This window comes from Acanthaster planci, linkage group LG19 (assembly GCF_054643075.1).
Source record: "Acanthaster planci isolate LZ-2023a linkage group LG19, COTS_SCS, whole genome shotgun sequence".
Taxonomy (NCBI): Eukaryota; Metazoa; Echinodermata; class Asteroidea; order Valvatida; family Acanthasteridae; genus Acanthaster; species Acanthaster planci.
Genome location: NC_141795.1, coordinates 7,095,946 through 7,112,244, shown reverse-complemented (window position 1 = coordinate 7,112,244; position 16,299 = coordinate 7,095,946). Strand labels below are relative to the sequence as shown.

The 16,299-nt window shown below is 43.7% G+C and overlaps 1 protein-coding gene across 2 annotated transcripts in view; it reads right to left on the bottom strand.

The window, feature by feature from the left end:
• LOC110977596 (sphingomyelin synthase-related protein 1-like) overlaps window positions 1-15,195 on the bottom strand; it is a 31,416-nt gene extending 16,221 nt beyond the window's left edge. Inside the window, exons 1-2 of one of the 2 annotated variants that reach the window (XM_087149124.1) lie at window positions 13,746-15,195; window positions 3,420-3,524 (exon numbers count right to left, since the gene is read on the bottom strand). In XM_087149124.1, coding sequence (XP_087005250.1) covers window positions 3,420-3,524; window positions 13,746-14,323 — 683 coding nt within the window. In that variant the 5' untranslated portion in view covers window positions 14,324-15,195. The remainder of the gene's footprint in view (window positions 1-3,419; window positions 3,525-13,745) is intronic. The other variant, XM_022231860.2, reaches the window with a different exon arrangement.
• Window positions 15,196-16,299: the final 1,104 nt, after the last annotated feature.

The following is a 16,299-nucleotide window of genomic DNA, read 5'->3' as shown; positions in this document are numbered from 1 at the left end:
TTAAAAAATTATATATTGCAATGTAAGGAGCGGTTCGGTTTAAATGAAAATCGCTAATCTGGACAAAAAATGTTACCGTGTCAAATCTAAAAATTTGCATGTTAACCGTATCGAATGTCTAAAACAATCTACTTTAAATTTGAGAGCGTTTCTCAACCGTGTTTGACGTGTAATACGGCCGTTTCACAATAGTGCGCCACCAAGAGTTTGCAACGCGTTAGCCAATCACAGTGCGCGAAAATTGTCGACCCAGTGCGCGTTTGGAAAGGGTCGACAAATTTCGCGCGTTATGATTGGCCAACGTGTTGCAAACTCTTGGTGGCGCGCTATAGTGAATCGCCCGTATATTGAATGTCACAAGTGTTTTTTCTGTGTCTATCAAGTCGAGTTTGATCTACCAGTTTTCAAGAATGTCAAAACTCTACATTCTTTTTAAGAATGTACAGTTAATCGACACTTTACTGAATAGGATGACGTCACAAGAGTGGTTTAAATAGCACTCGGTCAGTTGTTTATAATTTGTCACCTTTGATTTAATGTTACCCGTGATCTTCGACTTCATCGAGAGCATATACGTATGAAGCTAATGGACTTAATGAAGTTTGATTTACGCGCGCGTAAGCCTATATGTTTTACAGGTAAGTGTACAGTGGATATCGATGACAGAACATTCCTCCGTGAACTCATTCAAACGATCGAATACTGAGGTCCAAATGTATTAGGCCTACCTGTAATTGGGTTGTCTGCCAGCAACAATGGAGATATTGAACACAACGACGAAGCCCGCAGTTAATTACCAGTGAAGATCAAATCACTCACGATTCGCATCTGGTCAAATTCTCTGCTAAATAGAGCATTTTGTGACATATGAAGCGGGTGCTTCGTTACAAAAAAATGATGAAAGCTTTGTGCTGGACCGCTAGCTTGTATTTCAGAAAACATGGCTAAAACGGGGCCATTTAAATTGTCCTATTTTGCAATGGGTTTCAATTTTCAAAATGGAGATGAGCTTTGACTATTTTCTGGGGTGATCATCTCTAGAGATAAATATCTTCAAGTCATGAAAGATGAGTACGTGAGCGGTGAGTCAATGCGATGTGTGCTTTGAAATGTAGCGTAGGCATCAATTTTCAAAATGGCAGTGGGCTTCGAGAGTTATTGTGGTGATCATCTTGTGGATAAAAACATCTTGAAAAGTCATTGGTTACGCCACTAAGGAGGATTGGAAGAAAACTGAGCTTCAATATGATGTATGCCTTGAACACCTGAGAAACGTGTACTTTTCCATTTTTTTTTAAAGTGGGGCCTTTACCACTGATCTCTGTGATGTGAGACTCAATAGGTCCCGACTTAGCCAACGTCTACTCATCTTGTGGATCAGGTTACGGGGTCGACAAACTATTCCCACTACCCCCCCCCCCGGTACTGCCTGTAAAATGCGAGCGCCTAGTGGACGGATATGAATGCATGAACTTAATGTGTGAATGGACGCATGCGGAAAGGAATTCCGAGGATGAACAGGATTTTGTCTCGACCAAATGCAAAGGGTCGTTGCCGCCACACAATTTTGCACCGCTAAAAGTCTTTGCTGAACTTGTCTTGTCTTCTTCTTTTTCTTCTCCGTCTAATACAGGTCCGCTCTTCAAGGCGGTGAAATTCAGTTAGCCAAAAAAAAAATATCTAGCCAAATTGTCCCCACGGTTTTATCCCCTAGAAGTGGCAATTACTGATGCAGGGCCGCTTGCACAGTGTGCACGTAGCATGTAACACCTTGGCTAACGCCTGACGTTTGGTGATGAATGAACATTCTGCTCGAATTGAAATTTGCAGAGGTTTCCTGATTAGCAAACTTCACTGCATGGGTGTACAATAATCGGGTTGTTAGGCGTAAATTTGTGCTGGAAATTGGGGGGTGGGGATGGGGAATGGAAAAAGGTGGGAGATAACAGGAAAATCGAAAAGGGGGGGGGTGGCACAATATGACAGTATAGAGGTCGATGTTCATGTTGTTAATGCACATTTGTATTCAAAATGGCATATTTATGGGTGTTTTTTTTCTTAAATTGTTCTCCATTGTTTGAGTGATACATATGGACCTACTGAATGCATTTTAGTCGTTGGAAGTCTCCAAACGTCTTCACAATCCACTTAAATTTTTTGCTCACCACAAAAATGTGGCGGGGTTGATTCAATAATCCACCCCCACCTAAAAAATAGTGGCAGGGATACATACATCAACCCCGCCCCTGGATTTACGCCCATGCATACTGTTGGATTATTAACTTCCCACGCCTTTACAAAAATCGGGCTGACAAACTTTCAAAAAGAGCGTACCGTAATAGATTTCTGAACAATGTTTCAGTGCCTGATAAGAACGACCAGACATTTCGTAAGTTGGCACACCATCCATTCCTCAAGGCTCTCGTGAGGAACCGAAACCTGATCAGTTTTGATCAAGTACGCGCGTCATTTAACTCCCCCCCCCATCTTGGATGAGTACCACCGTTCAAATAAATCGCACTCAGACAGAGAAATAACTGCAACAGTTCTGCTCAGCAATAGATTTTCACAGTCGCCTTTATGTCTGCAAGATACGAAAGCTCTGTATTGCCATCAAGAATTTTTAAAAACTTTTCAACAAGTGAAATATATTTTTCCGAGTTTGTTTTAAGGAAGTATATTTGTTTAACTTCGTTTTCACGCGATACTTTTTCCAAAGTTCGTTTGTTTGAGACATACATTCTCCAGTTAGTTTCCCTGACATCTATAATGTAGAAACATTTTGAAGCAAATGTTTTTACGAGGTACGGTATATTTTTGAAGAAGTTTGTTTTATTAGATATATTTTATTCAAGTTAATATTCAGGAGATATACATTTCCATATTTAAATCTATTTCTTACTAAAACAAACTTCCAAAAATACAACTCATAAAAACGAACTTTAAAAATTCTCCTAAAACCGAACTTGGAAAAACATGACTCTTAAAAACGATTTGTGTCCAAAAATACAAACAATGTTTGTAAATATAGATTTCATAAGAACGAACTTGGGGATGTTTATTTCCAACAAACGAACTTTGGAAAAATATCTCGTAAAAACGAAGTTGAAAAAATATACTTCATAAAAAAACGAACTTGGTAAAAAAATGTACATCACTATTGGAAAATGTTTACTTGATGGCACTCCTGGGCTTTCGTAAGAAAAAACAACGTCACACGACAACATCTTTAAGTTCGGGAGATACGCATTCAGAAACACGTATAGCTGTGCAGATGCATGTCTGGAGAAATATATAGGAAAGCCTCGTGGTCATTAAACCTCTTTATCGGTGCTATACCTTCAGTGTCCTTATTAAGACATTGGTGAATGCGGTTGTTCATCTGTGCATTTTCTCCTATGATTTCTTCGGTGACTCACCATAAAACTGCGAGATGACCTGAATCACGCTTCGGGTCGTTAGCCAGGTTCATGCACTCGCTCGGCCTTATATTAAAAGACAGAGGTGCGTCACAAAGAGCCCTTCTGAATCTCATAAAGATGACAGATAAAGATACAACATTAATCAAACATACATCGCAGAGTGAACCAATCTCGGTCAGGAGCACAGAGTATTTCAGATGGGTTCAGCTGAATTTAGGTTAAGAACAAGTCCGAAGTCGAAAGTCCGTGAGTCGTCAGGGCGTCAGTGTAGCACAGCTGTGCTTCAACTCGCCTTTCACAAACATCTATAACCTAGGTTACACTCTCGTCACTGTCATAGGGGAATGCAGGTCAGAACATTTAATATTCGAAACCTCTCCTCTGTGAGGAAAATAATGTACATGTATGTGTTGCTCATCAACCAACCCAGACTAAACAGGTGAAAAACTACCGAGAATATTCTCTTTCAAATATGAAAATTTGTTGGACTCATTTTTTAAGGGTCGACGCACCCGTGACATGAAGTATGCATTATACGAGCACCGTCGCTCAAAAAATGTACTTTGGCCACAGATAAGATAACAAGACCAGAATATTCAATAATATAATGTAAAGTACCAACGGAATACACCCCCGCATTACCAGCAATTTAAATGTCACTTTAAATATGTTTCACTTCTGATCTACATGCCACTTTGACATTCAATCTAAAGCGGGAAGTCGCACATGTTGAACACGTTTTTCATTCTATTTAAAAGTCGATTCCGGTGTACGGTAAGAGGAAGTTGGTCCATTTGTAATAGGATGAATTTTGTGCCCCCATTTTTTTGAAATTCTAACTCAATCTAAAGATGTTGCCCGCAACTACAAACTATACATCATGACATCATTTCCTGGAAAGGGATCCCCTTGTGTCGCCGCTAGTTTAGTCATGTGCGAACAATTTGTTTTTTAAAACTGCCACAATCAAGTATAACGTGTTGTTCTGTGACACTTGCATCCCCGTCAGGCTACAGTAGCCCGAGACGTGCACATCGATGGCCTGTGGAGTTTTTAAGTAGGTTTCCCTTCTTCTGGTGACAGTCCCACAATTGAATTTTCACCTGTTCGGAACCTTGCACCCTTTCGCTTAAGTTTAGATCCAATACTGTATAATGACTTCTTTGACGCAACGTGTGAACATCAGTGCCTGATTCGGAATCAGGTAATCTCCCCCCCCCATAATGCTGGACCCCGTGAAAGGGCGAGTGATAAGGGACGCGTTAACCTGCAATACCTCACAGAATGTTATCACCACGTTATTACTTGCGACTAAACGAAAACACAGATTGGAATACTAGTGGTTTCGTGCGATCAAACACAGATACGTGACCGCATTCAACGAATATCCTGCAGATACAATACCCGAAATATATAGATCTGTCACGTAGCATTTGAAAGCTTCCGTTCGGCCGACATTTTGATCTCGAAATAGGACACACGCACATTCAGTAAACTTTCGTGTTTGCGACTGATCCATACAGCTACATTCACTTTCCATACAGCCCTATGGAAAGATCACGCTTTGGGTATTCATTTACAAAGCTTAGACCAGTTTATGCATGTAGTGCTCTGCGGATAGGGACTGAAGCTGTACATCACACATGAACACTGCGGTCCAAGAAAGTAGTGTGAGGAAACACGGTATATTGACTATTGTGAACATGAACGGTGAAACTTACAACGCTTTGGGTGGTCCAAATTGACGTCCTAATAATAGACACGAGCGAAACTGAATAAGTTACATTTGAATACAATCTGGTAGGCTACACTGAGTTCTTCACATTCAGGTGAACATAACAATATGAATTCTCCATACTAAAGGCACCGTAGCTGTACCACGTGATCTGGGGCAAGCGTTTGCTTCGTTACACAGGAGCCGCCTTGCATTGATATATTGTCTTCAATGGATAAGAAGGGCACAACGGAACCAGTCTATTTCTAGAGAGGGTGGTCACTATGCAAAAGCTTGCCCGAACCACGAGGCATAGCAACAGTTTTTTTTAGTATGGGGAATTCAGATTGATATGTTAATGTGCAATCAGATAACTCGGTGCACCAGATTTGATTCAAATTTCACTCACCAAAGAAGGCTTATTTATATACCACTTTCCCGTCTGATCACTTGATCTAGTTTGATACAAGGGCGCACTATTTTTTGTTGTAAAGGAGATGCCGACAGCGCTGGGCACTGGAATACGCTGAGGAGTACCCTTTTATGAAAATAAGAACTAACTTAATTTTGAATGCTTGTGTTTACTTGGACAAGTCTGGATCACCTTCGCCTTCCACTTATTGAAGTTACGATGGGAATTAAACTGAAGCTAGAAGAAAATAAATGCACCGTCTCTTATGTCTAAATACGACTGCTGACGAAAGATTGAAAGGTGCATCCGTCACAGAAACGGAGCCCGTTTATAGTTGCAGGCCAGTGAATAGGTCCCGAATTGCCTGTGGGACCGAATCACGATTTGTGAGCTGTCAAATTCTCTGCTATTGGAGCATTTCGTGGTACGTGGTTATAAAAGAAGGGGGATGGAATCTACCAGCTGGACTGCCCGGTATTTCTGAAAGTTTCGGACCAAAAGCGCCCTCCAAATTGCTCTCTTTTGCAATGGATTGTAGGTGTCAATTTTCAAAATGGCGATGGGCCTCATGACTTGTTCGAAAGGTGATGTTTCCCTAGAGAAAAAAATATCTTCAAAGGTCATCGGTTAAGCCACTGAAAAGTGTTAGGAAAATGAAAGACGAGTGCCGGTAGACTAAGTGAGTTTTAATTCCATATGTGTCTTCAACACCTGAGAAACTTGTATTTTTCCTGATTTTTTGAAATGGGGGTATATATCACTGTTGTCTATGGCAGCTTATTTACTGGTCTGCACCCAATGTCACACACTCACTGCTTAAGAATACCGGAAGATATGGCAGCTCAGTCAAACCAAACGGTAGTTCTTCATCGAACTAGGAGTTCTACCCCCCCCCCCCGTCCCTTCAAAAGAATCTCATCGCTGGGCGCAAGTGGGTGAGTCCGACGGACTCGGGTACGGATGACATGCTGTCTGAAGACGGGCCTGTCTTCTTAAGCCCTTTGTACGCTTGGGTCGAAACATGGCTTATTACAGTGGCAAGTCGCGTCTAATTTTCGTTAATTCTTACATGTGATAGCACAACAAACTGTCCAACGCGGCGACGCGATTGTTTTAGCTTTCCATGCCAACAGCATCATGGAAATTCTGCCGGAAAAACGCAAACGACCCGGCTATAAGTTTCGTACCCCTTGCGCCTGTTAAGATAGCGATCTCTAAAAGCATTGATTTACAAGGTGTATCCAACACATTGAGCAATCCCGCAAACGGCACAAAAGGAATTGGCATCATTATTCCAAAAAGCAGGTTTCTAAGATCTGATCCCAATTTCAATCGAGGGTCTGTTGCCCAAGTCAAGCAAGAGGCCAACGCCGATGTGGACAGACCCGACTGAGGTCTTTCTTGGTAGTTCACTGGCCTCCTCCTGACTGGAGGTTCTACGGACTAACGAATTTTGTCATTCGTGTTCCAGTAGGTAAGCTCCATGCGCATAGGGGCTGCTACTGCCCGCACGCGACACCCCCGAGTGAGCGCTGACACTCGGCACCGACTCCGAATGATAATGAGTCAAACAGCAAGACTATGAAACAAATTGCGAAAAATCGACGGTTGTGTTCCCTCCAATTACAAAGCAAGGTGTAATCTTCTCCAGTTGTGATTACAGCGAATTTCCACGTTGTTATCAAGACACAGTTAGGTAACACACATACACAGTACGCCTCATGGGTAGTATTTCATAAAAGCCTTCTTGTGCGGTGCCCCGAACCCTTTTCTAGTACATGTAATCACACCGTAGAAAACCGCTATAAGACCTGACTACTGAACATTCAGTACTGCACGTTTGCAGGCTTCAAAAAATTTTATGCACTAGTACTTAAAGTTAAAATAATCATCCGTGTATCAGAAGCTCTGTAGCGCCAACTCTGTGTGACTTTAGATTTGTCTATTAAAAAAAAACTAGGTATTATGGAATAGGGAAAATTACCTTGCTCATTTGCTGCATTAATCCACACCACATTCACGCTATCTGGCAGTCATATACGCAGTGTTGTAGTCGAGACCACCTGAGACCTCCACAAGACCTCTGGTCTGAATTCCAGTCACAAGCCGTTCAAATGAACTGCAACAAATGTATTCCTTTGTCATTGTTCACCCTGCTACTTGTGACTGGTCTTGCGCATGGTCTTGTGTCTGACAGTGTGTCTGGTCTTGTGTCTGATCTTGTGTCTGGTCTTGTGCCTGGTCTTGTGATGGTCCGACTACAACACTACTGTTCGCTCCACTGGCTGACTTTCCGGTTCAGTCACAACAAGTAACCTATCTAATAATAATCTGCAAGATATAAGTTTGAGCGTGGGTTCAATTTTGTGACTGAACCTGCAAGTGTTGAGGCCAAGACCACTACAAGTCCGTTTCCAAGTCAGGTCTTAAGTCACATTGACAAGACCAGTCGTGGGTAATAGAGTGAATAATGACCAATGAAAGCTTCTGTCACAGCTCATTCTGAACAACTTGCGACTTGGCTTACGACTCATTGACTTGTGATTAACTTGCGGTCACTTGTGACGGGTTGGACGACAGAGCACTGGCTCAGACTGAGAAAATCGGGCTCATTTTCACCATGCAAATCCGGCCGCAGAAATCAACTCAGCGTTGACTGCTGCATCTCACCTGTGCTTGTGGAAACTCATATTGATCAGATTGGCAGCAAGCAGGCTAATGAGACATATTTCGCTGGCCAGGAACGCCGATTCGATCCGAGGCACCAAATCGAAGACGACATCGGGGAGGGGTGGGCTGACGGCTAAGTCGGGCGCGCGATCGTGGGTGTAGGTCAGGGTGAAAGCCGTCACGAAGCAAACTAGCACGGCGTAGATAAGCACTAGGAGTGTCTTGAAGGGCTCTAGCTCAAATCTCGGCGATGAGGAGCCGAGAGGGGCTGGCTCGACCGAGCCGTGGGGGAGCGCCGATGCCCCGTATGGCAGGTCCCAGCCCGGGCCCACCACGCGTGCTCCCCTCGGCAGTGTCTCGCCGCGCAGCAAAGCACTCCCCTATCGGCACCAGTCTTCCTCTATCACGACCTTCGTCCCGTCAGAGCAAGCGATCTCTAGTTTCTTGTAACGAGTGGTTATCCCACAACTGTCCAAACACGAAAAAGACCAGTCCAGTGCAGATAGCAAGTCAATATAAACCCACTCTTAGAACCACCGCGTGGCAAATCACAAAGTTTCTCCAGTGTATACCAAATTTGATAGTTTTGATGGGACCAAACGTGGGAACATAACATTCGGTTCCCATATCCCTAAGAAAACACCACGTGATAAGCGATATGAAAAGACGACTTTCGCTGCCCGAGTACAAGGACCAGACGTGGGCTGTTTGTTCTTCAGGTTCACAGCTGCAAGGGCTTCAACGAGCTTGACCTTTACGTATTCAAAGATTTTGTGTGCATGGAATGTAAGCCTGCCGTGCATTCTTAACTTCCTCATGACAGTGGGTTTCATTGCAGATTCGGGTAAACAAACTGACATGTATTAAAGACTAGCGCCTACCAAGGGCGGATCCAGAACCAACTTTTTTTTGGGGGGGGGTCCAATCTGTTTGCAGAGCTAAAAAGTTGGGACTTCCTTCATGCAACCTTTTTCAAACCTTGCTAGGGGTAAGGTTCCACAAGCTTTGGGGACATGCCCGCCCCCCTCTCCCGCCCTCGAATGCTACATGTACCCAGAGCTAACAAAGAGACGAGAACCAAGATGATTTTAAGGTTGTTGCCTGGCGTCTCTCTTTCCCTCTCTCGAGAAGTAACCAAGAGCAGCGTCAGCGTGATCAAACTTCACTACTTGTATTTCAACACACTCTACTGGGAACTGTTCTTACCAGTTAAGCCCGTAGATTCCACGCAAACAGAGGCGACGTGTGACAAAATAGGGTGAGTGTATAATAGAGTGCGAGTTACAGCCCACGTATCTTCCCTGTCCGACAGCCCCCTCCATGATGCCGCACAAGACAGGGTCTGTTGTAAAGATATTATGGAAAAACGCACCTGGAAATTACGTTCCTTTTCTGTCAACTTGAATCGTTGTCTGACCGCCAATACACCCTGACACAACTGCTCTTTGTAAGGAAGGGTGGACTGGAAAAACATATTTATGCCACAAACATAGAATTGTATCATCTGGGCGGAATCCTTTTCTCGTTTGACAGGCCTATGCCTGGTTTTTATTTCTCAGTGTAAAGTCTGCGGAATTCAGTAAGCTCACTTACATTACAGAACATTACGCAAATACAAATTGTTTGGGAGTGAAAACCACCTGTCCTGATTCAATCCTTCAAAATTAACATAATATCCCACATACCCTAGGGTGTTGGAGTTAGTACTAGTACCGAAGTAGTGTAATTTACTGATGGGCGCTCGGCATCACGCGCTATAAACCTTTAGTTAATGGGTCCCCTATTCATAAGTTCAATGGTATGAAGGATAATGGTGGCAGGAGACTGATTTTGCTATTCTTGCATTATTCATTACGAGAGCCAAAAATACACATTGGTCAGATCACAGTGGCCAGATCAGGGAATTTGCCGGCCGCTCTGTGGGCCCCTACGTGGCGACATAATATTACAGTCAGGGTGTTGATGAATGCGGTATACACTGATGTCAGGAGAACTGGGAATGCATCTGACACACCTGATCGTAGTTGTCCCCTGGCAAGCATGCCTGCCTTATTTTCTTCATACACAGACCAATCCAGAAGTACAGGGTGGTTCAAAAGAAAAAGTAAACCCAAGGTTAAGGTGACTGTTCACCCTACATCCTTCAATCCTGAGAATTTGTATTTGCCTCGTGCTGATGACTGGGGTGCTCAGCGATAATCCTGAAACAATGGTAGGTCTAGCTTAATCGGGTTCCAAGATATCGCCTATTACATATGGCATGTACATGTACAAAACCGGGTTTTTTCCCCACAAGAGCTTCATTGCACATAAGAATGACCGAGCAAAACGATAACACGCATGTGACAGAAGCTGAAGGTAAGAAAGTCCCGTGGATAAGTCACTACTCATCAAAGCTAGTTAAATACAAATTCTCTGGATTGAAGGATGTGGGTGAACAATCACCTTAAACTTGGGTTTACTTTTTCTGAACTACCCTGTCGGTCCAAGTTCGCTGTTTTCATGTTTCTCACACGTCCTGACTCGGGTATATGGGGGTGTATGATTCAATGGCACATTGTGGAATGCGTATGGCATGAACTAGACTGTGACAACATCAGGAAATGACACGGCCAAAATGTTGAAACAAGAAATAAATCTGCGCCCACCATGTCCTGTAACAGGAAGTGGGATTAATTTCATTTAAAACTTTTCTATGCATCTGTTCAACCCAAGAGAGACTTCTTTTTTTTTTCTTAAAAGAACTGAAAGACAAGTAACGCAATTGCCACCGAGAAAAGCTTCGAATGACCGAACTTGACCGAAACAGCGATGTTGCTGCACTCTACTCAGACGAGTTCTTATATACGTGTAAATCAAGAACGTAGAACTATCCTTTGTCCATTCGATTTATATGGCTTTCTTGGTCGAAATAGCAAAAGATGGCTCGGCAATCTGTACGACAAAAATCAAAACAGCGTTTCTAAACACATCCCCGTGTATATTGTGACGAGACTACGAGACCTCAGCTGTGATAGATTACATGTCACGACTGACGTCCATGACTGCCCAGCCCGGCGGTCCAGGATGACTCATGTGCATATTGTATATATATTTATATAATATATCCCTTCGGGTCATACACCTCGTCGTTTCATCACACTGGGCCTGTCCGTCGGTGCTAATGCCTCGAGTCTGAGCTCCGGACTCGGACCCTTCACCGCCGAACAGTCGAGCAAAACACGTGTTAACCCACACACATGGGTCAGTACATGTCCATTATTATTGCGCGGAAGTGACTGTTCCGTGGGGTTATGAGATAAGCGGTGTTATCGCTCACCAAGGCAACACTGCTCTAATCAACAACGAAAGACAATTTCATAGAAGTACACGAATACTGGCATTATTTACATTGGTTAAAGGCACTACCAAAACGCATTACGATTACATTGAGGTAGGTAATAATATGTTCATATATGGCAATAAACAACATTTAATTGATATGACACGTAGATTCCAAAATAAATCAATGCTCCAAACAATTTGACTGTGAACTTATCAGCCTTTTTTTTGGGTTAAGTCATTTCACTTGTATAAGACACAAAGTGCGACTCACACAGTGTTATGTCCGCAACAGAACGCAGTCAGTATACGTGAAAGTGTTTTAATGTATTCCCGATAAACATGAACGTGTGGTACTTGAAACCATGGTTGTTGGATTTGAATCAATTGATTTCAATCATTGGTTTAAATCACGAAAAAAGAAAATGTCAAGGAAACCTTTTCCTTATGGGTGTTTAAAAGGAAGGGATGGCTGAACTTAGTATACTGATGCCTATAAAACATTTACACATTTACATTTATCTTTCATATCTTTAGATTTTTTACAGTGTACAAAAATGAGTAGGCCTACTGACAGTTTTGTTTGGAGCTGGTTATAATTTGAAAACTTTTGAATGCGTATTACCACTTTCCTTATGCATGGTTTTAACGATATGATAGAAAGTCAAGTCATTTTCAGTTGAGAAAACCTGTTTATGGAATGGTCATTCCATTTACACGTATTTAGATAGAGGCCTAGCAGTATTGCCAAATATTATGAATATTGGAATACCAAAGATGTGTACTTGTTCGACAAAGTCTCTCGATATGTAACATAAGGCATGTCACGTGTTAGCAAGTACAGGAATTTTAGCCCAATTAAAGAGCAAAGACACTGATCTTTAATCATCTTGTTTTAACACTGAGGCTGCATCCGAATATGTTGTCTAGAGCTAGGTCTGGGTCTTCGCCCCATTGGAAATGCGTGGAGACGCGTAGACAATAGACCTAACCGCAGCTCTGGAAGCCCGTTTCAGACACGGCTTGAGTTTTACCCAAACAGTTTCTTTTTTCATATCAAGAGCTTTGCGTATTTCAGTGCACATTGCATTGGGTCGACAACTTTCGCGCATTGTGATTGGCCAACGCGTTGGAAACTCTTGGTGGCGCACTATTGTGAAACGGCCGTATTGCTTGATTAGAAATACATGTAAACAATTCAACATATGACAAACTTATAGCCTCAGCTGTCTGCAGTCGGTCCTTTAGTCATCACGTGGTGTTTCTTGTCTTGAACCTCAGGACAAAAAGCCTTCTGGACACTCATACAAAGAGAAGGAGGAAGTGGTGTGTGTTCCTGTCCCGAGAACAGTGTTCTTGGGTCGTGCTCTCGCTGTTCGAGCGCAAGAACAAGAAACCTGTGTGAAGAACAGGCCGCTCGAACTCGACCAAAAGGGCTGAGGGAACGAAAGCATTACTGGTTCATGATGCATGTATTCTGCCAATGTGTTTGGTATGCGAAGTCCCCGTGTGAAAGACTCCACAACTTCGAACAAAGGTGTCTGCCAAGCAAAAACATGAACCCGGAAATGGCGAATAATGTTTCGCCAGAACGACGGTTATGGAGAACAATTACCAAGAAAGTTCATTGTAAACGGCAATCAAAATTGCTGACTTTGACGCATGGGCATAAAAGGCACGGGCAGCGCGTTCACCCTACGCACCCAGAGATGACAACGCCTGTGGAGTTTAGATAGACCATAAAATCTCTTGACTAACCGGTTTTGTTCGGCATTTTCTGCTCTGAGAGAGAGACTAGCCGCCTGCCCGTGATTAAAATGAATTGTAGTTACAAATTCACGAGGAAAACGAAACAGACATAATCCAAATTCGCTGCAGATACCTGGATGGGTTATGACGAGGGAGGGTTACGGAATGCTTATGTTAAAAAAAATATGAAAATGAATTCAACAAGCCGACTGTTCCGTCTAGCTACAATCATTTAATCCTTCTGAAGGAAGTTTATATCAAACATGTCAAAATAACCTTTTAAATGCCCCAGTGTTAGATATTGAACAGAAAGCAAGATCTTCGCGCTAGAGAGCTTCTTTGTTCGGCATAATAACGGCCTTATTGATGTAAAGTGACTGGATCTTTAAAGACACCATTTTGATTGTGGTTTGATATTAGGGGGGTCCGTCTGATGACCGTTAAACCTTTGTCTTACCTGTGCTTATGGAATGTAAGATTGACGAGGTTAGCGACTACCAGCAGAATCATTCCAATTTCGCAAGCCAGGAACGCCCATTCGATCCGAGGCACCAAGTCGAAGACGACATCGGGGAGGGGTGGGCTGACGGTCAAGTCGGGCGTGCGATCGTGTGTGTAAGTCATAGTGAAGGCCGACATGAAAGACACCAGCATACAGTATAAGACGGCCAGGACCGTCTTGAAGGGCTCGGGCTCAAACCGCGGCGGGGATGACGGGGCGTGGTGGGCCGCCGCCGAAGCCTGCGCCTCGGCGATCTCGATGGCGATCTTCTCGATGGCCGAATTGGGCAGAGCACCGTTCGCCTGGTGGCCGTGGGCATGGGCCAGGCTTGGGTGCATCCCGTTGGAGAGCCCCCCATTCCGCATAAAACCGTTGCCGTGGCTTTTCTGGTGTTCGTGCGGATCGTCTATGTCAATCACGGTGGTGCTGTCGTTACCTATCATCTCCGATGTCTCGTCGCTGGACGATCGCGCGTCTCCGTTTCGGCTGGCCAGGTAGTTCGGTGTGTGGGTATGACAGCATGACTTTTCCATGGATTTACACTCTATGGTTGTCCATTATTTCCCTAAGAGTAGCAGTACAAATCAACAACCAACATGGGCGCAGCAGTTTCGAGCATTCATGCACACCGTCGGGTAACAGACATTGCACTCTGCACATTTCAGGCACAAAATTAATACTTAGTCTGGCTGGCATGATCCACTCCTGAGCGGGTGTGTTTCTGAAACCGAGCCCCGCAGGGACTGATTATGCACGCAGACTCTGGACGAAGAAACTGACATACCATTACCCCCTGACCCTTAACTATGAATCGTTCTGACGCTGATAGCACTGTCTATGTTTGTGCGGGTTTTTTCCGCTACTTGCCGATAGAGAGTAAGACCGTGAGGAAGGAACACACACTTTTCAAAGTGCGACTAGGATGAAAGATCTTTTCCCACCTCCATGATCAAAACAAACACAGTGTTGTCCATTCCTTTTCAAAAAGTTCGGAGAATAACAGCATAGGAAGGGATATTTGAGAACTCGTAACTTCAAAATAAACAGCACAACGATGGTTCCAATGTCAGGCATTCAACTTGCCAAAACTTTGTTGTCGCTTTGTGGTGTTATCGGGGTTAACAGACACTCGTTAGGGTTTGACGCATTTTCTTGATAACATAGACTTTGTCTCTATAGTTCAAAGTTGCGCAATCCATGGAGGCAACCCAGGTTACTGAGTTTGGTCCAGGAGCGAATGGATTAGCTGTGCTGGCCTCATGCTTCCAAAATGTGCGTTTTGTTCTTTCAACGTGCATCTCTGTATTCATCCTTTCTCCGCGGTCTTACGGTCTTTCCCGGGATCTACCAGCTCGGCCTTTTATGCCTCGATTAACAGTATTCCTCAACAGTGTGACCCAAAACAACCTGATATGGATGTCGAAATAATCTTTCATTGTAGGCGACCACGAACGTGGGCCTAACCATTCTGGTACACACACAGTGAAACAAAGCTACATGTACGGCTGTTCTCCCCATGCAAGGGAAAAGTTTGTTGACCCCGAACACACTAACCCCTTAACGGGAATAGTAATAAACAGGACGTGGGAAATTTTCTAGGGTGTCCTTCAAGGAGGCGGGTAGAGCGAGGTTATCGGGCACCCATTGTATTTGGCTGGTATGGGGGGATTTTGAGGTTGAGGTCACATCAAAACTTGGCACGAACTTGGCACGAAGTAGGTATTACCAACTCAAAATGGCCTACTCAGGCCAAATTGAATCGCGATAGCGCATAAGCAGACGTGAAATGGTCTTGAGCTGGTTCCCTCACTCTGTCTTATTTAACAGTCACTCGGCACCAGCTATAGATGAGGGAAAGGTCGATCAGGTAACGGTTATGGCTTCCGGTAACTTAAACTCGGAAGGATAAGGCAATATCTAAGATCCTTGTCAAATTGATTATAGACGCATCATGGGCGCCGGTTTTTGCTTTTCAAACGTGGGGAGTCCTAACCTTGATCTGAATTAGCCTAGTGGAGGGCGGAGACGTGCAGACGGCATGGTGTCCGGGGCCGGAAAATTGGAGATTATAGCTGCCTTGTGGTGCAATGTGAGACGGTGGCAATTTCTGACCACGTCAAATGTTTTTGAGCAAATGCTTTGGCAAGATTTATTTCATGTTTGAAATCACTTTTATCCTTTGAAAATTCAATGGAAGACGAGAGCCGTTTGTTTTTCATTACCACACAGTAAGAGGAAAGATTTGGCATTATTGACAGCGACTCTTATATCAATCAACGTTCAAGCTTCCTCCCCCTACACTTTTTTTTAGGAACCGGATGAAAAAGTGATGCCGGGGGGACGAACGATGTGGTGTCCTCTCCACATTAAAATGTTGGGGGACATGCCACCAGGTCCCCGCCGATTGACGCCCATGTTGCCGCTGCAAACTGATGCCTGTGCGTTTTTAAAAAGCGTCAGCGCTATCGCAAGTTCCGTGTAGAAAGGGCTAAACTGACTTTACAGGATT